The 27,941-nt window shown below is 41.9% G+C and overlaps 1 protein-coding gene across 1 annotated transcript; it reads left to right on the plus strand.

Annotated features, from left to right (window-relative positions):
- The first annotated feature begins 969 nt into the window (after positions 1-969).
- LOC146381676 (double C2-like domain-containing protein alpha) lies at positions 970-27,941 on the plus strand. The gene is made up of 11 exons (XM_084937773.1): positions 970-1,292; positions 6,214-6,566; positions 8,294-8,373; positions 8,577-8,651; positions 8,937-9,046; positions 14,837-14,963; positions 17,657-17,716; positions 21,726-21,925; positions 24,782-24,863; positions 25,007-25,103; positions 26,725-27,941. Exons 1-11 carry the CDS (start codon positions 1,261-1,263, stop codon positions 26,859-26,861), a joined length of 1,353 nt encoding a protein of 450 aa, XP_084793899.1. The 5' UTR covers positions 970-1,260; the 3' UTR covers positions 26,862-27,941.

Raw genomic sequence — 27,941 nt, forward strand, 5'->3', positions numbered from 1 at the left:
AGACAGAATCAAACAGGCAAGAAGCTTTATGACAGAATACTGTGTTAGATGACAGAGACTGTTTTAATTGATGTCTCTTTTTAGTTTTTAAAGGGCAAGCACTGCTTGTCTTGCTTGCCCTGATGGAATGACACTGCTCCACCTATAGCAATAAAACGTTTTTCTTCTTTTAAAATTTGAATAATGTCATTAATTGTGGTTTTAAATCGTGCAAAGAAATTATTTTATTTTGGTTTTACAGAAATTCTTTCAATAATTCTAGAACAAAAACAAATTTTCAAACTTAAGCCAAGTATCATTTTAACACCAAATGTAGATAAATGGCTAACAGTTTAAGTTAACTAAGATGAAATCATCTTAGTCACAACAAGGCTGTTTTTCAATCTTTTAATTTCATGCTTCTGTTTACAAAAAATCGAACAAACATCTCATTTTTAGATGTTCAATATTCAATATTAGATGTATTGCGATTACTGAAGAACCTAAAAGCAACCCCTCAAGAGGAAAGGAGAAGGTGAATGTCTAATTATGGTATAATTAATAACAAATCAAATCATGTCGATCTCCTGGCTAAAGCTCACACAACTTTCCAGTATCTTCAATCCATCAAATCCTGTATGACATAAATATAAACAGCTGTGCTGTTTCAGTTAAAGGGTTAAGAACAAATTGAAAAACTGGTTTTTGCTGCTAAAGTGATTCTGTTTCTTTGTTTTTATTCCACATTAGTAAATATCCATCAGAATAATCCAATGTTGGTTTTGCTCATTGCATTAAAGAAAAGGATAATCAGCCTCACTCTTAAAGGTTGGTTTAATTCTGAAGGGGAATGTGTAGATTTCAAAGCAGTCTCCTCCTAAATGGCAAAAACAAGTGTGTGTGTGTGTGTGTGTGTGTGTGTGTGTGTGTGTGTGTGTGTGTGTGTGTGTGTGTGTGTGTGTGACAGTGGGGGGATGCAGGAGGGAGTGAGGCGAAATGGTCACATGCGTAGCAGACTGTCAAGGAATAACTCGCCCCCTGCCTCTCTCTCTTTTTCTCTCATCCTCTTGACTCCTTCCATCCTCCTCCTCTGCCTCCTCCAGCATGCCGCTCTCCTCTCTCCCCTCAGCTCCTCATTTTCATCTTAATCTGCGCTCGCTCCGTCCCCGCTCTCCCTCTCTCTCTTCAGCTCTCTCCCTACTCTCTGCTCCCCGCTCCGCCACCTGTTAGTCTCCTTCTCCTCTTCACACCAGAATCCCCTCTTCTTCCTCTTTTTCTTTTATGAGGAGTTTCACACTTACGCTATCACTGAGGTAAGACACCATATTGATTCTTTTATTCTGAAATGCAGATAGTTTGATTCTAAAGCCAAGGCTGGAAATGTTAATTTTTCCTCTTAAATTGCATCTGCACTTCTTCTCAGATGTTTGGTTTTAGGTTTTGTTGGCCACCTTCCACTGCCGTCATTGCATGCTCACTTTGTCTGTAAGGTTCATGTGCACGTCTGCTTTTATTTTAAGGTAAAAAACTAATGCATCACAAACCAGACAGATCATTCTGCATACAGCAGTGAGGTGCAACATGTGGCATGTGTCTGCTCTTTCACTTTTCTTTCACACCTTCCTGTCACACTCTCACTCAAGTTTTCCCGTTCCTGGCTGCCTGAAAATAACTTGGCTCTTAATTTATAAGTGCCGACTGTCACGATGGTTAGCTGTAGATGATGCTGAGTACCAAGCTCTAATGAGCAGCTACACTCTGAAAGCACAGTACTATACCATCTGCCTGTCAGCCAGCAGCTTGTTATTTAAAGGTGAACGGAGCCTGCTGCAGGGGCCCCATTGTATGTAGGACACGGGGGAAAGTAGACGAAAACCAGCCGGGAGACAGAGAAATCCTCACGCACCTACAGGTGGAAGAAAGGTGTCTGTGAAGAGAGCTCCCATGCCTGTGATATGACTCTAATTTAAAGTGAAGGAGCTAAAAGGGGAGGAGGGGAGATTGCATGTTGCGCAAAAATATTTCTGACCGCCAGACTGTGGCAGCGTCGCTTCCCCCCCCCCCTTTTGAAGCTGGAAACCTATGTAACCTCATGAACATAAGTACAAGGGGGCCGTGCATAAAATACTCTACTGTATGTGGCTGCATAACTAATAGATGTAGGGATAGTGTGTGTAGCTGCAGGGAACCAGTGGCACATTATCCTGCAGCATATAGGAATTATGCAAAGTAGTGCTTCAGCACATAAAAACCTGTAAAGTGTGACGCTGAAATCAGCACCTTATTATCTTGGGCGCGTGCAGCCAGACTTCTCAGCAACAAGATGACGAGGAAACGAGAAGATGAGAGAGATTCCAGCTGGCAGCGTGAGAGCGATCAGTCCTGAGCTCCCTGAGAGCTTCTGCTTTCCAGAGAGCTGCGAGCCACCGGGCCTCTAGGGTGTACGTGTGCTGCTGTTGATGCCTGTGGTGCTGGTGGTGCTGGTGGTGCTGGTGGTGCTCAGGCTGCTCCAGCTTACGGCCACATCTGCCAAAACAGGGGGTGGGGGGACTGACTGCACACATTATATCAGCCAATACCCTCCAACAAGCTGCTGGGTGTGTGTTTGTGTGTAATTTTAGGGGAATTAATTACTCATAGAACTATATTTACATGTGTGATTGCAGATGTGCATGCTGATATGGCACAGTGTGTGTGTGTGTGTGTGTGTGTGTGTGTGTGTGTGTGTGTGTGTGTGTGTGTGTGTGTGTGTGTGTGTGTGCGCTTTCCTGGCTTATTTTTTCTTATAAGAACTTCTGAATTAATCCATCAATAAATTTTAGTCAATCAACATCCCAGAGCTCACTGACTCGTTTTCACCTTCCTCTTAATATCAAGCCATCCACCTCTTAAGTTCATTTTCACCCGTGGGCGGCTTCTGTTTTGTTTATTTTATTGTCAGGCAGAAGTGATTTATTGCTTTGTTTTCTCTCTAAATGATTTAACTCTGACTCTGCGTGCAACAAGTCTAGGATATCTCTGCTCTGCTTAATTGAACAGTAAAACAGAGCGGCAGCGCTTTTCCGTGTTTTTCAGGATTTCTGATGTCATTAAATGTGCTCTTGTGGCACCAAAAACATGACAGCTGCTGGTTTATAAAAGGCAAGATGTCCATCATTTCCCATCCCAGAGCCAGAAGTCTGTCAAAGTCCTTTCAGTCAAATGAGTCAGGGAAGTTTGCAGCGTGGCACACTGCGGCGTGCTTCAACAGTTTGTTTCAACGCTGGCCAAGAAAGAGCTGGATTATCTGTGGTGTATATTACCCGCTGTTGCGCTCACAGCGGTGAGACCAGATCGTGTATGACGAGTGACCCTCGGTGCCCGCAATTCTACTCAAGGTCAACGGTCAGAAGCAACAAATTTAGAGCCACTGACAGCCAGGGGAGTTGTTGGTCATAATGATGGAGTCCTGATGAGAGAAGTCTCGGAAATTAATCTGTTTACTAGCTTTGACCCCCAAAACAGCCTGCAGCCATTAACCTAGCATAAAGAGTGGTAGCTGGAAAACAACTAGTCTGATTCTGTTCAAGTGTAAAGCAGGGTGTGGTTTTACCGGAAGGGTACGAAAATGTTCTCACTTTGTGGGGTTTTGGTGGCTACTTTCACACTGATTTCGACCTTTGGTTATAGTCGGCTAACCTTTTACTACAGTTCAAGTGTAACCGCCTGCTTGCTGTAGCTACATTTTTGCTCACCTGTGAGTGTCCTTTTCAAAATCTTGTCAACAATAAATACATGGTTAGTGACTCCAGTAATATGGACACAACAGGTTTGTTGGTGGCATGTGACATGACCGTTTCTGTCACCGCCGTCCTTGTGATTTAAAACCAGATGTCATGAGCGAGAAGCAGATCTGGCTGTGAACCCACACACTCATCGGCTAAATACTTATCAAAAACATGTTTCAATGAGTACACTGTAGGTCAACTGTATTATCAATGCTATTGTGAGCTGCAGCTGGAGCCCCCTGGTGGGCTGTAGAGGTACTGCAGGTGCAGGTGGGCTGCAATAATGTGAGAAATTCTGTTCGAAATTATGCATGTTTGAAGTAGGTATATAAATGTATTTATCCATCCATTCGCTTCCGCTTATCCTTTTTCAGGGTCGCGGGGGGCGCTGGAGCCTATCCCAGCTGTCATAGGGCAAGAGGCGGGGTACACCCTGGACAGGTCACCAGTCTGTTGCAGAGCTAACACACAGAGACAGACAACCATTCGCACTCACAATCACTCCCGCATTCACACCTATGGGCAATTTAGATTAACCAATTAACCTATCCCCATAAACTGCATGTCTTTGGACGGTGGGAGGGAACCCACGCAAACACGGGGAGAACATGCAAACTCCACACAGAAAGACCCCGGCCTGATGGTGGAATTGAACTCAGGACCTTCTTGCTGTGCGGCAACAGTGCTACTGTGCTGCCTTATGTATTTATTTATATAAAATGTGAATTAAAACTGTTAGTAGGTGGTGGTCAGTTTGTGATATTACTCATTACACTGACCTAAATATACTAGACTAATTGAAGTTTGTCTCCGAGTGGCATGTGGGTCGTACACAGACCTTAACACTAAGGTAGCATTAGCAATTTATAACCAACTGCCTGTGCTGTCTATGTTTTTTGCATAAAATTTTCAATACATCACTTTCTTTTGCATTTTTTTAGTAAAAAAATATAAGATTGGGTGAGGCCCACGATATTTTCACTAAAATGTACAAAGGACTTAATGTTTCATTCGGAATAACTCCAAAATAATCAACTGAGCCCATAAACTTTTCAGCAAAGGGTTTACACAGGTGGACACGGCGTGAGGGCCGTGTCCACAAAGATTTCTATACAACTAGATATCATTTTGCAACCACAGCTCCACTTTTCTGACCCAGAAGCTGCGTCCAATTTTTCATACTGTCTGCAGTTCGTGACATGTAATTTCAGACCCTTTTAATAGTTCTCTGGTGAAACCATTTGAAAGCAGTAAGCTTATTGAATATACTGACCTTATCCAAGTAGTTTTCTATGTTACATAACTAGTAATTTCACAGAGAAAGAAGGGCTTCGTGGCAATGTGTCTATATTCAGTCGAGTCCTTTGAATTTGATACAAAATCTGATGCAAGACATTCACTAAAAATTAGTGTTATAGAGGACTGGCATCTGCTCTTTAGAAGGGATAAATGTAAAGAGGTATACTCTCTGAATTAATAATTAAAATGCCTCTATTCTCATGTTTAACCTTAAAGAAACTCCGATGTTTTTATAGGCTATTAGAGGTAACCGGGAGAGATGAAGACAGTCTCACTTTTTACTTTTCATCCAATAAGACGTTGAAAATGAGCTTAAAATAAGAATTTATTACATGAAAAATACTTAAACAGAACACCGAGCTTTCCCTGTCTGAATTCTCATTTTTATGTTTCTAAACCTCGCTGAACTCGGCGTGCACGGCAAACACGGAGTAAGTGCAAATATTAACTTATCAGTTCCAATCGATTAATGCAGAGAAAGCAGCGATGGGAGTCCAGGGGGGGATTTTCAGTTCACTCTGTTCTGAGGACAGAATGGCCCCTCAAGCCCTGCTGAGAAAACAAAAGCTATGAGATATTTGTCCACCCCCTCTTTTTTTTATTTTGGGAAAAGAGCAGACACATCAGCCTCGTGGTCAGCTCCACTCCTTGGAACCACAACACTATATAATCATCAGGAATCTTCTCTCCATCTCAGCCTGTAAAGATTTATGTAATTACCTTTGTGTCTGCAGAGCATTCTGAAAAGATTTTTATAGATAAGATGCATGCTCAGACACTCTCACATACACTGCTGTTTCATCGAGGATGATTAGGATATGGAGGAGACCCCCGTTGTCCATTATCTTTTATCCTCTCTGATAGGCTTGGGTTCATTCAGATCTGCTTAATTGAAATGCAAATGTATGCACATCTTAAATGTAATGTCATCTTTTAAAACTGTTCCAGTTACACTAGAAAGATTTTCACCAGGAAAGCTCTGTGAGGCAAAAACATCCTTAGATATGTTCTTGAAAATGAAAATCCTAGAGGAGCAGAGACTGTTTGTAATCAAACACCTCACTGAGCTCAGTGCTGAGGAAAAGAAAATGCCCCGTCTTCACTCTTTCTACACTGGTAATCAATTCAAAATTGTGTGCATACACTAATGTAATATTCTCCTTTCCAGCCCTATGACTGTGCGAAAAGGAAAACGTTTGGGCATCACCATCCAGGAGCACATGGCCATCGATGTCTGCCCGGGCCCCATACGCCCCATTCGTCAAATCTCCGCCTACTTCCCTCGCCTCTCGCCCACTTCCTCCTTCTCCGAGCCACTCTCACCCAATCAGGTGGCGGCGCCCACAACGCTCAGCCCTGGCAGCACAGGTCAAGCTGGAGGGCCCATGGGAGGAGGAGGGGGGAGCAGTGGCCTTTTGTCACCACAGTTACCGGGAGCGGCGGGGGGAGGGGGCTCCCTGTCAGCCATGAGCAGCATGGACACCTCCATTGAGATCGACAGCTGTGACAGCGATGATAACAGTGAGTCACCTGGAAGTCTCATTGAAGCAACCTAATCTAAGAGCAAATAAAATTAAGTCAGCGCACATCTGGTTTACTGCGGATCATTTCACTGCTTGAAATATTGAAAGAACTTTGCACAGCAGCAAGTGGCGGACCAATACTGCTCCATGTGCTATCAGCTCATGTGCTGGCCACATGTGTCAGTCTGAGAACATAGTGTCACTGCATAGTCTGCAAAAGGACTCCAACTTTATTGTAAGAAAAAAAAAAAACAACTTTCCTTATCAAATTACCTCAGGATATATCAAAGTTTATTAATCTGGCTTTTTAAAGCTACAGTTCCCCGGTGAATTCAGTAGTTTGAGACCACAACATGACCAAGATTATGCTGGACATCTGCAATGAACTTGCAATTTCATTGTCATGCAACCGCTCACAGTCAGTTGCCATCTTCAGGGCAACCTTTGTACATCAAGTTGGCAATAAAATAGCAATTTTGTTTGCAATTAACTGCAATAAATTGACTAAATCGGTAAATTCACATAAACTACATGCATTCAGAGTCCAGCCAGAACCTCAAAGATCTGAAATTCACAAATTCCTGCATTAATATTGATGTACAGTCTGCAGGGCAATGATTTAATTGCTGAATTACATAGGTGCTTGACAACCTTGTTTTTATATAAGAAAGTAACCAGAACACAACTATTTGGCAGAGAGTCCCAAGGTTTTTAATCACCACGTTGCCTGGTGGAAGGCAGCCTTGCAGGCTGAGGGTGTTGCACAATAAACCTCTCACGAACCAGCTGGTCGCTGCAGCTACTTATAGTGAGTCCATAAATGTTAAAAAATTCAATTCTGTCACCAAGAAACCTCTCAGTTTTCTTAGTTGCAAGGAGGCTGTGGTCCTATTTTTACTAAGAGCGCGCAGAGCGATGTGCTTTTTGTTCTCCAGCTTCAGGACCATGTAGTTTTAGAGGAATATATGCGTCTCATGTAAATGCAGTGGGATTCTCTGTGCAAGTCCCAATAAATTCCCCTTTACACCTTTCCTTGACCTATTGGGGTGGGAAGCAATTAAATACAATGATAAAGGTTTAGAAAGCATCAAAAACAGGAACTAAAACAACACGAGAAAACCTTCAGAACAAAACAGAAAATACCAGAAACTACAAATACACAGAGTCATGAAAAGTAAGACTGTGAATCTAACAGGGACCTCGGAGACCACCAGAAGAAAAATACCACCAAGGATAAATAAGGACAGATCGTTTAATAAACATGTACCAAGACTTGAGTATAAAGTTTTGTAGAAGTTTCTGGGTACTACATTAGAGGTCAACCTCTACACGGGAATAGCATTACAAAGGATGAATGAAAGATGGGGTTTTATGTGTTTTTGGGTAGAAGCAGTGTAGCCGCTTTAGCTTGTTTCCATGCTTTATGCTGAGGTCAGCCACCCAGCTGCTGTCTGCAGTACATGCACTGCAGTTTCAATCTTTCTCTATCAACTCCCAACAAGAAGGGCAATATTTTATGTATTCCTTTCAAACAAAGAAAAGATGTTTTCATAAAAGTCTGAGCGAATTCAATTTCTCCTTCTCATCTGCTGTTTGTGTTTCTCCCTGCCATCATTCTCCATCTGTTTTGCAGATAATAAAGTCATCAGCTCAAAAGCAATTACCAAAGTAAATGGCACAGATTTGTGTGTGTGTTTGTGTGACTTTTTATTAACTGCCTTCCAGCCTCTTTGGGGACGCTAGAGTTTGACCTACTGTACGAGAAAGCCACCAGCTCCCTGCACTGCACAGTCCTCAGAGCAAAGGTAAATCCCGAACTCGGAAAACTCCATTAGAGCCACTGCAGCTGAACCAAGATACAACTCAACAGCATGTGTTTTTCGTTCTACTGATTAAAAAAAGAAGAAGAAGAAAGAACCCTTCAAGTCTTAGTCTGTTAGTCGTTTTAAATGTTGAACATTTGTACTGCGATCTTCTTTTTTACATGGCTTGTATCTTTTCTGAAAAGGGTCTAAAGCCGATGGATTTCAATGGTCTGGCTGATCCGTACGTCAAGCTGCATCTGCTGCCGGGCGCCTGCAAGGTCTGATTTTCTTATCAGAACAGAGTTTTTGTCCCTAAATGAAAGAGGCCTTCGGTATCCTGTCACAAGGACTCTGAAGTGCAGATTAATTCATGCTGCATTTTTTTTTAGCGTTATGCAATGAAAACTAAAGTGCAGACCAATAAATTGGCAATGAGGCAAAATGACCTTGTAGATTGTAGGAACTGAACTTGTTTTCCTCGTGGAGGTTGTTTTCCGTTTGTCTCTCCTCGACAAAGCCTGGCATTAAATTGATGTTTTCTTCTCTCTGCCCATCACTTACAGGCCAATAAACTGAAGACCAAGACTGTTCGCAACACGCTGAATCCCGTGTGGAACGAGACACTCACCTACTGTGGAATCACCGAGGAAGACATGTACCGCAAAACACTCCGGTAAATGTTTGCTCTAGGAAAGGCTATTTCTGTCCTCTTCATGCCCTGCCTTTCTGTTTATCATTTCCCATCACAAAGCTGACCCGTGCTTTACAAAGGATTTTCTTATCATCCGTCTCAATCACAGCTCCTGGTTTTATGGGCCTTTCTCCATTTTGCCATGTTGCCCCTCTCTGTTTCCATCTCCACTGATCCTGAGATCCTCTTCGCCTTTGTTCCTCCCCATCCTCACACTCTCCTGTCCACCAGGATCAGAAAAGATCTCCCCTCACTCGTTTTAAACCACTCCTTTCTCTTTGTCTCTCATTCAATCTGGCTCCTTGCTTTCTCTCTTTCCAAGTTGCAGTGACAGATTGAGGTCAGACTGAGCTCCGCGGGGTGTTTTAATTTCATTGACCCCCCTCTAGAGGTGACGAAAGCTGCGAATTGTTTCTGCCTGTGACTAAAACTTTGCCGTGGCACACATGGGAGTGGGATTTAAATAGGATCGACGGATGATCTCTCCAGGGAAATTAGAGAATCTGGCAGTGTTAATTCAGCAGAGACATGTAAAGATCAGGAGATGGGAAGTTGAACTTAGGTAAACATGGAAACATGTCACCATCGATCTTTGAAATACAGTGTCTTTAAAATTGACAAACTTCTGAGAGCACGAGATTCAAAGGATCGTTTCAAGCAGTCACTGTGGACACGTTTGGTGTCAGCTCCTAAGAATTTAAGAGTATCTGATTTTTCAAAAACAAGCTAATGCTACAGTCACACTGGGGAAAACAGTGTTTCAAGATGATGGCACAACCAAAATTGCTGTAAGTCTGTGCAATGAACCTCTGGTCTTGTTGGATTAGAAATATTTGAAGACAAAGACCAGGTCTGCAATCACTCGCACTCAGCTGCCATCTTTAGAGCAACTTCAGTGGAGCAAGACGGCAATGAACTGGCAATGAGATGGCATTGGTTGGCAACTGAATGGGGTCAAGTTGGCAATTACATGCCATCTGTTTGTGTAACTATAGAAGGTAAATAGTATAAATCAGCAAAAAGCTGTTGCCTCTGATATTCAGGGTCAAGCCAAAACCTCATAGGTCTGAAAAAGAAATTCCTCCACAGTGACAAAGTTATTGCAGGGCAGCAACTTTAGTCTAAAAGCTAAAAAGTCACTGGGCAACCATCAGTTTTTCTCAGTTGCTAGGAGATTTTTTTTAACTCTAGTGTGACTGACCCATGTGACAAATGAAAGCTTTTAAAAGGGACAATAAGAAAATACAAAATCAACGTGCAGAAGAAGAAATCATCAGTATTTTATAAATTACTTAGCTACATAAACAGGAAAAAAGTATCAATGTCATTACGGTAGTTACATGGATAGCTACCAGAGTTAGCGTGCTAAGTAGCTAGCGCCCATATCCTTTGTACCTCATGAGGTGATGGTCAGTGATCGCCCTCAAAGAAACAAACTGTGCTGCCCAGATCAATGTTTTCTCTTTTCTACAGTCTGGGAAAAAAATCATATATTTAGACCAACAATGAATTAAACAGTAAAATAATGATGGCTGACGCTCTTGGTGACTAACAGCTGTCGGCCATTGCTGGAGAGCAGGATAGATACAATAGGCGGCTGAGAAGGGTTTGTTTTTAGTATAATACATATCACCCTCTTATTCGCCTCCACTTCCTCACACACCACTTACAATATTCTCTGTTATAGCTGCCAGCATCAGGTGACACTAAGCTTTGGAGGTGTTGCCCTGCAACAAGCTGAGACTGCACAGCTTATCCTGTTATGATGATTTGAAATTGCAATAAAATGATCCATAATTGTTTCTTACTCTGTTCCAACACTGATTTAAGCAGCCTTTGACTAAGTATTTAAACAAGTATATGTAACATCACAATAAAAGCAGAATACTTCAGGCCATTTAATCAAACACTTACCTCCTCTAAAAAAACCCAAAAAAACTATTTGCTCTTTTTTATCAGTTATCATCATCTCTGTTCTATGGAGCATGGATAGATGGATGTAGCTACTGTGACGTCACCTGTTGGTTTGTTAAGTCCTGTTTTTAAGCCACATGAGAATCTTGGTGTTTTGAAACTAGATTAGCCCAGCAAGGAGTTGATCTGACTGTGAAATCACACATCTCTCTGCACGATCTATCTTTCTGAAAGTTAGAGAAACAAAATTTACACCTTGGGGTTTTTTTTTCCCACTCGAAATGAGCGACTGAGTCCATAACTCATCAGGAAAGTGTAAAAGGAAAAGTCAAGGGCCATTTGCCACAGATTTCTGCATGATCGTAACGTCACCTTATAACAAAGTTGCCATCAAATAGACCCAAGCCGGGTTTCTGTCGGTCTTGTACCTCTCTTTTATAACTTGTGTTGCTGTCGCAGCCAGATTGAAGACATGTATTTAGGATCGTGTCAGTTTTTACCACCATTTTAATGACATATCAGCAGGATATGCTAACTAGCTAACTAGTGCTGATGTGAAGGTATTGTCTGATTGGGGACACCAATCATTCAGGAGCATATTGTAGGGAGTACCAGCACCAAAACACTGAACTTGAAAGGATGTGACTATGATGACGTTACTAGCAGCATGCAAAGTGACCAACAGGGTGGGTTTATTGAGAGAATTATGCCTCAGAAGGAAATATCTAACTACGCAGAAATGGGAAACTCATTTTAACCCTACGCCGTAACCTTCCACATAACCTGATGTGATGTAACTACACATCCGGTCAACGCATACCACAACAACTTAAATGCCGTGGATGGTTGTGGTGTTTCCGGTTACGACGTCAGTTAGGACGTAGATTTCCCGCAGAAGTCTAAATCAAGCTCAACTGTTTTTGTAACCACAGGTATCGCCCCCTTGTGGTCATTTCAAATGAATGCGCTATTACAGTCCGTGTGTAGGACCACAGCCCAAAAGCCACAAGTCAAAATTAAGGGTTTTTTTCTGAAGCTCAATTTGGTTTAAAAAAAAAAAGAAGAAAAAAAGTATGTGGAACTAAAGAATAAACATTTTGGTATTTTATCTTATTATTTATCAATGTTTGACTCAAAAAGTCACAAGTTTTGATAACGTTTTCTACGTTTTTAGCCAGAAATAGACAGCAGGCAGTCACAGTGAGACTTCATCTGTATATAAGGTGGTGCTGGTATGTGTAGATCAGATTCACCACCCTGCTTGGGTTCACATTATGGGTGATGGCTGATGCGTCAGTAATTATGAGCTGTCACAATGACACTTAAATGTTTTTATTACTTGATGTTCTGTAAGTGAAGCCTTACATCCAGCTGGTATTATAATGGCTCCATCTTTCTTCCCTCTTTGACCCATCATTTTCTCACTTACCACTTCACCCTCGAGCTGTTTTACACCATTTTTCTCCCCTTAGCGCCAGCTGCTGCTCTCATCTGCGCTCATCCCCCCCTCTCTTCATCATTAGTTTTGTCTTTTTGATACTCAATGTTTCAGATTAAGGAAACTTAAGTCACTAAACTAGATATTAACTCTCTGTATTTTAACAGATTATTGTCTTTTATTATCAGAAACTGAAGACAAACATTACACCTGTGGTTATGAATTTAGTAAGAAGTCAAATGATGCAGTAGATGGGGAGGCAGCATGTTTATATACCAATCTCTCCTGTGGCCGATCGCTTTCTTGATTTTCTTCCTCCCATTGTATGTCTTTCATTCACATTTACATAAATTAAAGAGAAAAAGTGCTGGGCTTCAGTTAGCTTGTAACATATCACTTCACGTGTTCATTTAAATAGACTGGCCTGTTTTCATCACGTCACTCAAATCCTCACATACACAGCATCCCTGTATCTCCTTCACTCCACTCTCCCCACCCGCCCACTAGTTTATTTCAGGCACTATTATGGCAGGTGTAAAAGTTTGCCAGCCCATAAATATGGATTGACTTAACCTAGCATGATGCACTTTCACATTATATAAATTCCTGCTGGAGGAAAATGGTAATTACTTCTAGTCTGAACACACACACTCACACACAGGCCTGATTTACATGTAGCATCGGTCACTTTCTGACTCTGTTACTTTATTCAGGTCGTGTTTATGTCAGTGATTTCCCTTCCCTAAAATGACTCATGATATTGTGTTTGACTACCACACTCCATCACACACAAAAAGCACTCTCCCTCTGATTACTTTACATTTTCTGTCATATCAGGGTCATTGTAGGTCTAAAACAATAAAAAGGGTGGTGGGGAGGCAGATCATGACTTAACAAAAAACTTTTATTTTTAGTAAAACTTTGAATTATCTCGGATATTATACAATACTATGCAAAACCCTTGACTCACCCTTCATTTCTTTATATTTTGCTCAGAAAATGAGAAATGGGTGCAGTGACTTGTTAAAACATGTGCAAGCATACATAGAAATTCAATCTTGTAATAAATGCTGTCAGTCAGTATTTGGTGTGACCACCTTTAAGGACATTCAGAGCTCTTCTTTGGATGTTTCTGCCTTCTGTTATGTTCTCTGTCACGATGACCCCACACTGCTTCAGTAATGTTGAGGTCCGGGCTCTAGGGAGGCCAATCCATGATTGATAGTGCGCTACTGTGCGGTTTCCTATCCAGGTATGCTTTTACCGTGCTGGCATTGTGTTTGGGAGCATTGTCATGCTGAAAAATGAAGCTGTTCATGCTTTTCAGATGGCATAAAAACCTGATGGTTCTTTTCTGCGTCCATCATTTTTGACAAGATGGCCAACACCACTGCCTGAAACGCAGTTTGAAATGCAGTCCAGCTTCCACATATTTTTTAAAGACGCCCTGACAGCATGTAGAGATATGCAAAGTTTTGGTCCAACTGCTTTTTGGCAATCGGTACAAAGTTTTTTGTTGGTACAAAAATATTTTCTCATCTGTCAAACAGCGTTCTCTTTGTGTTTCATAGATTCGAATAAAGAAATGGGGACACATGATGCATTCGTGACAGGCTTTTAGTGTCAAAACCCCTGAAAGTGTTTTGTTACTAGCTTTGCTAAGTTGTCTGTTATGTGTAGACACAACACTGTTAAGTGGCTTAACAAAAAATAAATCCTCTGAAAATGACCAGGTACAAAAAAAAATACACTGGCTGCTTTTTCACACATTTTCAATGTCCAAAGAAAACCTTTGATAGACCTTCAGAAAGCGTGGAGAACTAATTCTCAAGACCACTTTAAGAATTTTCAAGACATCCGTCTCCTTGGAAGCAAAGTCTTAAGAAATTTTTCACAGAGCTGTTCAGATCTGTAAAGATGCCTGCCATGTTGCTCCAAACACTGCCTATTGAAACATGACTCTCCAATAAAGAAATCCTTGTGATTTTAGCCATTATCATCCAGACTTTGCAGAAATATTACTGTGAACTAATGCTCTTCAAAAGAAAACAATATACTCATTTATATGCTGAGCATCAGAAATTAAGAACAGCTGCAAAGGTATTATTTGCACCAACATGTGGATGCGGCATTCCCTTTTTTCTTGTTCCTTTACCAGCGTCTGTGGTGCGGTGACATTGATCCACCTGCAGAGTGATGCGATGTGTTTTCTTAAGCCTTTCCTTTAAAATGTGTAAAATTTCAGAATTATAGTTTTTCCCCTCGTAAATAGGTTGTTTCACCCAGCTCTGTAATTGAATTTCATACCTACAATGGCCCTAATATGTCACTGCAGTAACCAGCTACTCTTATTTTTGATTCATGCTTTGTGCTCTGCCCATCGTTCTCCTCCCCATCCCCTCCCTGTCTCTCACTCCCAGGGTGTCCGTGTGCGACGAAGACAAGCTGACACATAACGAGTTCATTGGGGAGTCTCGGGTGGCCCTGCGCCGTGTGAAGCCTGACCAGACCAAACACTTTAACATCTGTCTGGAGCATCCACCTCCTGTGAGAAGAACGGGGGGGAGGGGAAAAAAAGAAAGACAGAACCTATAAAACTAGGAAAAAGGAAAATATAAGCGTATAAGGGAGATGAATGCTACAGTAGGGGGTACAGCAGTATTTATTGAGGCATCCTGTCTGACTCACAGCTGTGAGTAAAGATGGGGGTGTGCACAGAGAAAGAAGGGGATGAGGTGATGACAGAGGGTAACACACACCAGTCAGCCACAACAATAAAACCATCTGTAATATTGTGTAGCAACCCTTCATGTGAGTCACAATGGCCTTGACCAGTTGGGTCTCAGACAGAGGACCTCTGGAGGCGTCCTGCGGTGTCTGGTACCGGCGGTGCATCCTGTGTGCTGCAGGATGTGACTCATGATTGTTCTGGCGCTGGATCAGATGGGAGTCTGTGGGTTGGGCTGTCACTTTGGGCATTTTATTGTGTTACCCCAACTCATTCCTGGGCAGATTTGCAAAGTGACAGGATGTCCTATTTGGGAGAGCAGTTGCCATCGGGGAGCGCCATTGTCAGGTGTGGATGGTGTGCAAGTTTCAAGTGAGTGATAGGTGTCAAAAGAACTTCCATACGAATGCCAGGACCCAAGGTTTCCCAGCAGAAAACTGCACTGTATTGAGATAATAAACCGTATCAGTTCATCCGTCAGTGGTTTTAATGTTGTGCCTGATCGATGTATCATTTCACTTGGATGAATATCACACATCTAGGTCTCATCATATTTAAATTAAAAAAAAACAAGCAACGTGGCTGTGCAACATCTGTGCCATCTTTAGATTTATAAATCAGTAACTGCATTTATAGAAATAAACTGTATTGCCAGTTTGTGAAAAATCCAATAACTTATTAAGCATTAATTCCATCCATTTTCTAAAAAGGCCCGTCTAGTTAAGGGTTGCAGAGCAGCTGGAGCCTATCCCAGCTGCCAGCGCATGGTGTGAAATGACCGAGCTCTATAAGGTATTGATTAGGGAGAAAGAAAAGAAAGATGCGCTAATGATTTAGAAAAATGACCTTCAAAGTTTTCAAATGTTAATACTGAATGCTGATGGCAAATCTGCACCCATGTTTTTCATGTTTATGAAAAAAAAGTTACATTTAAAAATGTAAGACCCTAAACTCTTTTTAAATCTTAGTTTTCGTTTTAAATCTGAATGACTGGGTTGGATAAAGCGCGGCTCTCAGTGGCTGTTGAAATTCATCCAACAAGTGTGGGAGAAGGTGAAGGTCAGGGCTCGGTGCCAGCCAGGCAACGTATTCCACAACAAACTGGGCAGCCCATTTAGTTTAGAGCTCACTTTGTGCATAGGAACACAGAAAAAAGGCCTCTCCCAAACAGTTCCTGCAAAGTAGATAACAACATCGTCTAAAGTATTATTGCGCAGCATCATTCAGTATGATAGTATCACCAGCCTGCATGTAACTAGTAAAAACTTCAGCTTTAAGATGTGCTGAAGGTTCACACGGTCAATGTCACCGTGTTTCCTTTGGCTTAGTTTAACAGTACAGTGACAAAACTGATCCATACTGGCTGAAAATAAATCAGTAAATCAGGTTGTGGCACAGCAGCTACAAGTTCATCAATTATGTACATTCTCTGACTTGTAATGATCCTATCTAGCAAACTTGAACGCTTTGTCCGCAAACAGAACAGCATTAATGAGCTGCTGTGCTCGGAAAAATCATTGGAAATAAAACCACTGCGCTCGGGATTCATCCAGGACCATCAGAGCACTCGCTACATCGATCAGATAATTTTCTCACAATATTCTTATGCTTCAATACATCAACCGTATTAGAGCAAATTTTCAGTTTTCCTGCTTAAATTGACAAATACTGACAAATTGTATCTTTTATTGTAATGAAATAAAAGACACAGCAGCAGTCAGCATAATAATAACTACTTATCTACAGCTTACTGTATAACTTATATTTTACTTCAATAACAAAAGAATTCTTTAAAAACTCTGCCACTTAAGCATTTCTTAATGTATGACTAAGTTGGCAAATTTATTATTATTGTTATCATTAGTCATTTGAATGTTACTTATTACCAAAACCTCTGGAAATTGATGATTTCGTTATGTGAAGTCTGAGATGATTTGTGCCTCCTTGGAATTACAAATACTTGATAAAGAAAGAAGTGGATTTGATTTCCACTCTCATGAGCCACAAATAGCTTTTCATGTAGGTTAAATGTCAACTGGGTCACATGTGGGGGGGAAAGAAAAAAAAGCTGCAAACACTGTGAGAATAAAAGGTGAGGAGAAAGAGCAGGAGAAGAGGGGGGCGGAGAATTGTCAATAGACAGCAAGAGCAAGCCAGAGAGATGAGAAACAAATGGATTAAAAAATAAAAGTGGGGGGAGGGGGTGTGCACAGGGGTCGGGGGCAGAGGTGTTAAAAGAGGTTTGCGAGGGCGCTGGGTTTTGTTCTTTCTGAGCTGGGGAAGGCTGCTGGTATTGGACTGGCCCTCTGAGGCCGGTGCCCACTCTGCGATCAAACGCTAAAGCCTTTCTGTCATCCCGCGAACAGACGCTGTGCCAGGAATGTAATTTTCAAAGTGGCTCCACTCTCCGCTCGATGCAGCCGTCCCTTTCTCTTTGCTCCTCCAACCTGCCTGCTTTTCAGACATCTCCACCTCAATATTTACCTCTCTTCTTTTTTCTGCTCGACTCCAGCTGCCTTCACCAACTGCGATGAGCACAGCCCTGAGAGGAATCTCCTGCTACCTGCGAGAGGTGAACACCCCGAGTCCTCTGTCTGTTCTGTTCAACATGACCCTCCTCCTGTCTGTCCCCTCAGTCCATTTTTCATCCTGTCTTAAAGAACAACACCCATTTTTTGTCTTCCACTTCCAAAACAGGGCGAAGTGACCTCCTGATACATTCGCATTTTTAGTGTTAAACTAGAAGCAGGGTAGTGATACATTTTTAAAAAACCTCTATAAAGTTAGTGATCTATATTTATCTGTAGTTAGCTAGAGCAGAAGTACAACATGTGCTTAATACTTATTTACTTTTCTATCCAATTTATCAGTATAAAAAATATTATCTTTGAAAATAATTACACAACAAAGCAAACAAAGCTGTCGGAGTGGAAATAATTTAGCAGAGCTATGTTATTTCGAATCCAATCAAAATTTCATTTGTAAGCTGAAGAATGATTCTTTTTTATTTGTTCTTTTAAAAGCTGCATAAACTAAACTAACATGCACACACTGACTTTTACCCCTTAAGCCCTAAGCTGTTTTTTAAATGACCAGGAAAAAAAAAAGCATTATCCCTAAATTTAGTCAGTCAGTGACAGCTGCAACACCGAAAGGCCAAAATGAGCAGCTCCTGGCTAAATAGATTTGATTCGCGTGGGGGAATTTTGAAATGCAGCATGCCTCCTTGTCCCCACCAGACAGAGGGGTGGGGGAGTGCAGGAAACGCTGACAATTCTTCCTAATCAAGTCTGTAAATTAGAGAGGAACACAACCGTGTAACAAGCCGTTAAATGTCGAGTTTACCGAATCCGTCCTGAAAATTCTCACTTAAACGCTTACAGCAGCAGAAAGGAAGCGGAACAAATGCTTCCTCCGAGCAGCCTCTTCATCCGATCTGTTTGTGTGTTTGACAACCCTCAAAAAGTGAAAACAGCTACATCGCAGATATGAGACGCAGAATCCCAGCTGTGCAGGAAAAGAATCGAGCTATGACGCAATTGAGAGCAGCCAAACTTTATGTTTCCAGTATTTCTTATCCTCACTGTCTGCAAATATCTCTCGATTATAGGTGTGTGGACATTTGGACAGTTGCACTGGTGTTACAGTTTCCTGTGAGTCAGGAAGAACAAGGTTAGAGTAGTCTTCTGAGCAGGAGTGAAAAATTGCTACAGGAATGATGTTTCTGTAAATGAAAGTCTACTGTAACTACAGTACAGTACAGTATTTCGTGTATACTCATGTTAACTATAACATTTCTTTAAAGAACCAAGAAGACAGTTTGTCAACTAGAGAGGTATACTACCAACGACGTTCAGCACAGTCAGGATTTATTTATGTTTGACAAGACCACAAACCCCAGGTGGAGATAACAGGCATCACAATGGTGGTTATCAGTTTTCTCTGTTAAGCTGGGTTCTCTGCAGAGGTCACATGACTCTTCTTGGGCACAAAATGATCCCTGTGAGTATCACCTACTCCAGAGATCTTATCAGTAAAATGGATCACTGTTACAAATAAAACGAGAGATTAATGCTGCAGCGAAGTCATTAATCTGGGGTTACATCACGCTGGGTGGTAAAATAGACACTTTAATTATTTTATCGATGAAAGCGATCTCAGTGCTGCTGTTGATTTCTGACATGACAGCTGCACATTACAGCTTTGAAACTTTAAACTGGATACTTTTAAACGTTAAACATGAGACATATTCAACCGATAGAGAATCAATATTGCACTTAAAACATGCTGTAAACAGAAGAATCAGTAAAAACTTCCTGCTGATTGCTGAAAACTTGGAACCTAACCGGATTATGTGTTCAGCACAGCTACCACAGTGATTCAGCCAGGAAAAAGAGCCACTTAAACCCATTAACCTCGCTTGGTAGAACACCACTGCGGTTTCCCCCCCAAGTGGGATCTGTGCAACTTGTGTTTGTCGTCACTCGCTCTTTACCTTTACTGTCGGATTAGTTTAGATTCCAAAACTACTTGGTAAGAGTTTGAAAAGGACTTTGGGGGTTAAAGCGGTTCTATTCACAACACTCACCCCAAACACTGAAAAACTACACTTAGGAGTATCAAGTGTATTTAAATCAAATGATAAAGGAATCCTAAATAAACGTCTTTGTGTGCTGCTCTGGGTTTGCTACCTTTGCCCCTTCTTGCAAGTAAACTTAGGCCAATATCATGCACTGACTACACTCTGGCTAAAATACATTGTTTAATTACTAAACACACGATGATGTGCTAAAGTAGACGCCACAGGTTACTGGTAATACAGTCCTGCTTTAAAGTGGACTTTATGCTCATCCCTGGATGTAGCTTTCCTATTTAACCAGGCACACCTAAAGAGCTCATTGACTTTCATCTAACACTTGAGCTCATCTAAAGAGCTTAGATACAAACTTCAGGAGCGCTCTCAGTCCAACGGCAAAGACCTGTCCTGGACAAAGTGAAACATCAGCCTCTAAGTCAGTGTACTTGGTCGCTCCCGGCTTTTGTATTTTCTATGGACAACATCAAATAGTTACCAAAGCGTTTGACAAGAAGCGGAACAACAAAATAGATTCAAAGTGACAGATGAAAGAAAGAAAGAAAGCAACAACCGAGGGTGAAGAAAGGGAAGACGGCGCTCTCACGGGCCCGTGACTCACCCTCATGGCCAGCAGCAGCAGTACATGTACGGTATTTATAGGAAAGAAGCATTTGCTATTTTGGATTTGCATCGCTGTAGGTGCATGATTTTCAAAAGCTGTCTTTGTTGGTGCGCCGCAGATCTACCATTACTGTATCTCCACTAAACGTCTCCTGTAATATCTCTCCATCTCTCATTAAGTCTTATCTTCAGGCAAGAGGTGGACACAGCAAAGGAGATCAATATGTCACACACACTGATCTCCTTCGAGATCCGCCCTCCCCTTTTTTAAAATAGTTTCAACAGCTTTGCCCCTTCTTGTCATCACGCTGCCTTTCCTGTCTCCCATGTTTTGTGTCTCTCTCTGGGACCAAAAACCACTCTGCCATCTGTCGTCAGCAGTCAGGGGACTTATAAAAAACTTGTAATTAGTGAGGGTAATTTGCACCGGGTACCTGGTAAGAAAACAGCTCGGACCTTCACAGATCGATAGAGCTCATTAAGGAGGTGGAAATCAACATGCATCAAGTGTGGAGCCAGCTTCTCGCAGGGCGACAGACAAATGGGAAGGAAATAAATTTGTGGGCGGGTTTGAAAGATGTGAGAACAGGCGGACTAATTGAACAGCCTTGAATGTGGTGAGAAACACAAGCTGGCCATTAAGAGAGAAGGAGAACTAGCTATACCATACTCCACAACTGAGCCTGATTTTGTGATCATACATCAGTCATGGATATCAAATCAATACATAAGCGTTCATTTGAATCATGTTGTGAGTCTGCACTGTTAGCTTTGCTTAGAACCAAGGCAGGAAACAGCTTCAAGGTAGGAAAAATCACTAATGAGCCGTTACAGTCCATCACTCCAGTCCTAACACTCCTTAGAGCTTTGTTTAGCTCTCCACTCACTCCTGAGGGAAAATCTGGCTCCTTTTCTTCCAAACACACCACTCAGTTCACCAGTTTGCCGCTGACTGTCTGTCTGTATGTCATTTAGTGCTGCAGGGAGCATGCATCGGGCTTATCGGGGCTGTTTCATTGTAAACAGCTGCTTTCTGTGGCTAGAAATAACGGTGATGAAAACAAAAGGGAGAAAGAAACCAATAAAGTCGTGGGGCCACTAAAACAATCAATAAGCCACAAGTTAGTGAAAGGCTCAGCAGGGCCAGAGTCAGCTGCTAATTCTTACATTGCACATTTAAAATCGCACATAATGCAAAAAACAGAACAAAACAAAAAAAGCCTTATTGATTGCAGCAGATTTGAAGGTCGTGGAACAAAACTGCTGCCTCATTTTCATTATTGACCCTGAAGCTTAGGCCGAGTCACTATTGTGTGAACTACAAAGGCCGCTCGTTTGGCGTTTCTATGATTTTATTTGTTTCTGTCCGTCGTCTCTCTTTCAGTGGGAGATGGAGCAGCAGAGAAGTCTAGAGGAGAGAGGACGCTTGCTGCTCTGCCTCCAGTTCCTCCCGCCATCCACCGATGGCGACTTGAAGGGCGAGGCCAAGGAGAGAGCTCGTGGCGGACTGTGTGTGGGCGTCAAGCGCTGCGCCCATCTGGCAGCCATGGACGTCAACGGTTTCTCCGACCCCTACGTTAAAACGTAAGCACGCCATCAAGTCATGAATTTCACGAAGAGCCAAAATACTTTAGACCAAACCTCCATGTCCTTGAACCGCCCCTGAAACGCTATTCCTATTTCTCGATGGTCCAACCCACAGCAGCGACAAAGCCTCAGCAGTTTGCTTAAGTAACCCCTTAGATTTTAAGAGATCTCCACACACAAGGAGAACAGCAGGGATGTGGCAACCAGAAACCAGAGAATACCAGAAAAACTGAGCGCCTCGTAGCAAAGATGGGAAAATAAACACCGGCATTGTGAAGTGGGCGCATACCTGCTTAGAGGCGAGGAACCAATGGGGCCGGGTACAGTATTCACTACTTTTCAGCATACCAACCAAATGGTGCTGGCTACTACTGACTGTACACTTTTATTCTCTATCGCATATATCTGAAAATCCAAGGTGACTTCCTCATGAAGTTATCACTTAAGACTTTAATAAAACTTAATGTGTGAACGTTACGTTGAGATCACTGAAATTAGAACTCGTCAAAGGTTTGTGTTGCGAGTTTGCTCAGACAACAAATATTTTAAATGCAAAATCCAAAGGTGGTCATAGCAACACATCTAATCTGTGTGAAACACCTGGTCAAACACAAAGGTTTTATTCTGTATGTATAATGTATGAAATAAATAACAAAATGCTTAAATATAGAAGCAGAAACTTATTTTTTAAGAGAATAATTATATAATGAATTTGGCAATTTATTATTTCACCATGAGAAAGTACACACATACACACAAAAACTGTACAGTACAAATTTCCAGGGATCTGTTCGAATATGAAAAGGTACCTAATCCTAGCGACTCTCAGTGGGAGCAAAAGATCCACTCGTGACACGGTATCTTTTATGATATTTGAATATTACTCCTGTTCACTAGCGACTTTCAGACAAACAAAAGCTGAGGTATAAACCATTGATGTTTGCCTGGAATACTGTGATATTGGTACAGGAGGTGATAATCACCAAAACATAAACACCTCTAACCTATCATTTTAAAAGAGATATAGTAAGCGTATTGATTTCCTTGGTCAATAATATGAATTGCACTCGACTGGATTCAAATCTTGGCTGTCACTCTAAATGTACCTGCAGGCTAATCAATTAACCTCAGATCACTGCCCTCGTAGTAACTCATATTAGAAATACACACACACACACATCTGTACTTACTGCAGGTGGTTGTGATGTCATATGTTATCAGCTTTACTAAAACGAATTGTCATCTCTTTAGCTACCTGTCTGTGATATTTAAGGACTTTATTTCTAATTATCAAGTCTTTAAAATTATTTTTAATAATGCATACATTTAATTAAAAAAATATGTATAAACATACTATTATTATCACACAACAATGCTCACACACACATTCTGATACATGAACACGTGACACAGATCAGACTGATGGACTCACATGTCACGATCCTCGTTTCAGGACAATCTTCGTCTCCCTCCTTCAACACCTTAATACCTCAGTTTGGCCCTTGGCTCATACAGACCCTATAAATCACCTTTTGTTGCCACTCGCGAGTGATCGATGGCTCGAGTTAACCTCACATCAGGTAACGATGAGAGATGAGTGCAGCTTTTCACACAAATAGAGGCCACTGGGAAACGTGTCACTCATTCATCACGATGACTATAAGACAACTATGAGACTGTATGGGTATTGACAGGTTTGAAACTGACTGAAAGGCAGTGACATGATCTAATGTTATGGGTGCGTTGGATCATGGAGGAGGTCCAGGATTAGAAAAAAAACAGATGTGGGTGCTATTGTTGTCAGAGAGGTCCTCTGGAGATTCATTACTCACTGATGAAGACTGCATGTGTCACTGTGTGTCTGTTTGTGTCTGTATCTGTTTTGAATGATGCAAACTGACATAAAGTGGACAAATGAGCTTTAAAAATCGCCCCTCGTCTCGTGTCAGTGTTTTCCTGAGTGCTGGTTCTGGCTTTGAGGCTGTTTCTGCAATAAGTAAAACACTCCACAACCTCCCATCTCACACGCTCACACACACACACACGGATGCGCACAAACGCAGAAATGCCAGCACGCTCGCCTCACCTCACGCACACACTAATCTCCCTTCTCTTTTCCCGTTATGCTTCAAACTCTGGTTTTCTCTCTCTCCCGCTTTACATGCACCAAACCTACGCATGCATCCCTCACACATCCACAGGAACACATCACGCATCTTGTTTCATTTTGGATGCGTGCTCACATCTTTGCCCTTTGGCGGGAGCATCTTCCCAGATGCTTTGTTGTGTCTGAGAGTGTGTGGGAACATACGCTCGAGCCCGAGCTGTGGGTGGTGGGTGGAAAGCAAATGTGAATAGAGATTTTTGCCACGCTGCTTCCAGCTGGCTTAAAAATATCCAGAGAATTTAATGACAGCTCGCAAAGGGAGGCTGTGAATTTACAATCTGTGCTGTGCTGCTGAAGGACATACTGCTCAGTCCCCTCTGTGGGTTTAACAAATAATACATGAAACCTTCAGGGGATCGATGGGGGACTAGGATTAGAGAAGACTGATATCACTGTCTGTTCAATATGAAGCTACAGCTACCAGCTGGCGAGATTAGTGCAAAAAATAATAATCAGCTCATCTAATTCTTATTAGCACTTCAATATAGTGTATTCATTTAGAATAAAGAATGAAGTAAGAGTAACACAGCAATCACTGACTCTTTCCTCTTCCTCAACAGTTATAGAAAAATCACGAGTTCCTCCTCTGACCTTTACAGCCGTGACTGTTATTCTTTCTTCCATTGCTTTGACATATGAACAGTAATGAATCGTATACACGACGGTAAAATATTCTTCTGTCACAGGTACCTGAAGCCAGACGTTCACAAGAAATCCAAGCACAAAACAGCGGTCATTAAAAAGACTCTCAACCCGGAGTTTAATGAGGTACGCATCATCCACTTCAGTAATGACTGAAAGCGAAGGCGCAGCTCATTTAGAAGCTTTAAATGTATCCTCCAACCAGTTAGCTGCATTAAAAGTTTTCTGAGACTCGAGATCTTCTGACTGTTCACTCTGTCTTTACTCAGGAGTTTTTCTATGAGATCTCCTTCTCAGAATTAGCGACCAAGACGCTGGAGGTCACCGTGTGGGACTATGATTTAGGAAAATCCAATGACTTCATAGGTAAGTTCATGCCACGAGTGAGGCTACAGGTCATTTTTAGATGTTTAGCCTAAGATTCTTGCATTTGATTATATTTACTTCCATTTTTAAATCTCTTTTAAGGTAAAAAGTTTGAATTCTTCATTGGCATTTTTCTACATTTTTATTTTGCAAATCACATGAAGATGTCCGTCCATCCGTCCATGTTCTGCTGTTTTTCTGGGCAACAGTCTAAGCAGCGATGCCCAGACACTGTTCCCAGTTACGTCCACCAGCTCTATGGGGGACAATGGGGCCAGCTGAGAGGTGTAATGTCCTGGGTCTACCCCGGGACATCCTTTCTGTAGGACATGCCCGAAACACCTCATCTAGGTGGCTTCCAGGAAGGATCCTGGTCAGATGCCTGAACCACCTCAACTGGCTCCTTTTAATATGGAGGAGCAGCGGCTCTACTCTGAGCCCCTTCCAAATAACCGAGATCCTCACCCTGTCCCTAAAAGAGAGTCCAGACACGTGTAGGAGGAAGCTAATTTCTGCCACTTGTATCTGCAATCTTATTCTTTCAGTCACTACACAAAGCCTGTGATCGCAGGTGATGTTAGGAACGTGGATCGAGCGGTTCACCGACAGCTTTGCTTTCACACTCAGCTCTCGCTGACCCAGAGTGGGCACTCCACCTATTTCCAGCTGAGGACCTTGACCTCAGACTCTGTTGTGCTAACATCATATGTAAAAGCAGAGATGAGATCCTGACACCAGCAAACCAAACAACGTCTTTTGTGGATAACAGTTCTGAACAGAAACAGTGATAAACATGCCCTAGTTCAAGACTTTCAGCACCAAACCTTCTTCTGCTAAGGGTGTGAAAATGTTGCATAAAAATACAGTTTGTGGCATTTTTCTGATGCTGATGGGCAGTCAGGTTGTGGGCATATGTTCCTCAAATTGGAACAATGGCATTTGTTAAGGATTATTTTCATATGGAAATGGATACACACTTTCAAAGCTCATGAGTCAAACTAACTACATTTCCCGACCTGAAATAATACGCACTCTAGGTGCTTCGACACATTTGAAAAACAAGATGGGGATTAGATCTAAAACTGGAGAGCCATTCACAATGGGCTGTTTGCCAGTGAATTTAAAGAGGGGAACTTGACTCAGCCGTGTTCATTTTTCCCCTTTTTTACTTAGAAACCAATCCGGCTTGAAGTCTTTCTGCTTTTTCGGTTATTGTTAGTTATGCAAATGTCTTTTATTGCGGGTGTATTTTGGACAATGCTGTTTTTTTCCAACCCATTACCTAAGCTTTAAAAAAAAGAAAAGAGAAAGAAAGAAAAAAACATTACTGACATTTTAATTTTTCAGCACGATTAATGGCCAATCTGAACACACTTCATTAGACAAAGGTAAAAAAATACATACAGGTCTAATTAGTACCTGATCAGAATTTAAAAAAAAACATTAAAAGCCTGGAACATGAGGTTTCATTGTTGATCCTCTGTGTTTTAGACGTCTATTATAAATAAAATGGAATACAAAACAATACACGACATATTCAGAAGCTGTGTACTGGAGCTTGCTGTGCCTGCTCTTCTTGACTTCTCCTCTGACTGTCTGCTCTGTTTCTGTTTTTGTAAAGGGGGGGTATCCTTAGGGTGTCATTCACAGGGAGAGACTCTGCAGCACTGGATAGACTGTCTGAAGAACAAGGGCAAGAAAGTGGAGCGCTGGCACACACTGACCAACGAGCTGCCCGGATCCACGCTGCAGGAATGAACCCGAGCTTCCTCCCCTATAACTGACACCAGAGGGACCGCCTGAAGACCCGGGATGAAGGACGTCTCATCGCATGTTTTAAGGATTGTTCTGCATGACTGTGACGGATCCATATCCTCCTTTGTGTCATAATTCAAAACATCATGCCCAGATAGGTGGGATGGGGGTGGGGGGAGGGTTGTCCACAATCACAGATCAATACTCTAATCTCGGATCTAAACAGTTCAATGCTTTAAGATCGGTCTAAATGCTCCTCGTGGACAGAGCCCACTCACGAAGAATAATTACGCCGGGATGTTTGACGAGGGGAAATGTTTAATTATTCTCTCGCGCAGTCCCGCATGTCAGGTTTTCTTGCTCTTATTAAATTCAGGCAAGTCAATTTCATTAACCGCTGACATTAAAACTCCGCGGTCATGTCCATCTGTCTCAAAGCGCACATACCTCTCCGTGCAATAATGATTGCCTAATGCTTCCGAAAATATTTCCAAGTGGTCTTAATACTGGCGGATGTTTTTTTTTTCTCTGATAGTCACTGGATTGACAGCACGAGCTGATAAGAAAACTGGTTCTTCCACGTCGATGGTTCGTGTGTGATCTACTTGCATGTTCGGTGTTGATGGAGCAAACTTTAAAAAAAAAAAGAAAAAAAAAGGTTGGAAATGTTCATCAACGTGTTGTTCCCTAGAAGAAACTGTATTTCGTTTAACGGTAATGGCTCATTAATGTTGTTCGCAGTTGTTTGACGTGTCAGCTCTGATATCGGTGTCGGTCGGTTTTGCTTCACGTTCCCTACTTTGTAAGGCCAACGTCAGTAACGGGAGTTTCACAGCAGCAGAGCGTTTTACGGCGAACTACGCATGGCTGTACTCTGACACAGTAAATAAAGTCACATGCCTTTGTTTCATATACAAATTGTAAATATGAACCGGTGTAGAGCGCTGTGTTTTATGGTGACTCCATGGCTGCTGCTTTACTGTCGACTGCTTTCAGCTGCAGGTTTTCTCTGTGTGGTGAACAGGCATGCTCACAATGCCATTGGTGTTAATATGTAAATATATGTGCGCTGTTTCACTTGTT

The sequence above is a fragment of the Perissodus microlepis genome, chromosome 8 (genome assembly GCF_051167445.1).
Source record: "Perissodus microlepis isolate ML-2025 ecotype Zambia chromosome 8, ASM5116744v1, whole genome shotgun sequence".
NCBI classification, from domain to species: Eukaryota; Metazoa; Chordata; class Actinopteri; order Cichliformes; family Cichlidae; genus Perissodus; species Perissodus microlepis.

Bases quoted from the DNA above. Each gene is read 5' to 3' on its own strand.
- LOC146381676 (XM_084937773.1), top strand. From the start codon at position 1,261: ATGAGGAGTTTCACACTTACGCTATCACTGAG. The intron at 6,567-8,293 runs GTGAGTCACCTG...ACTGCCTTCCAG, and splicing joins CTGTGACAGCGATGATAACA to CCTCTTTGGGGACGCTAGAG. The intron at 8,652-8,936 runs GTCTGATTTTCT...CATCACTTACAG, and splicing joins TGCTGCCGGGCGCCTGCAAG to GCCAATAAACTGAAGACCAA.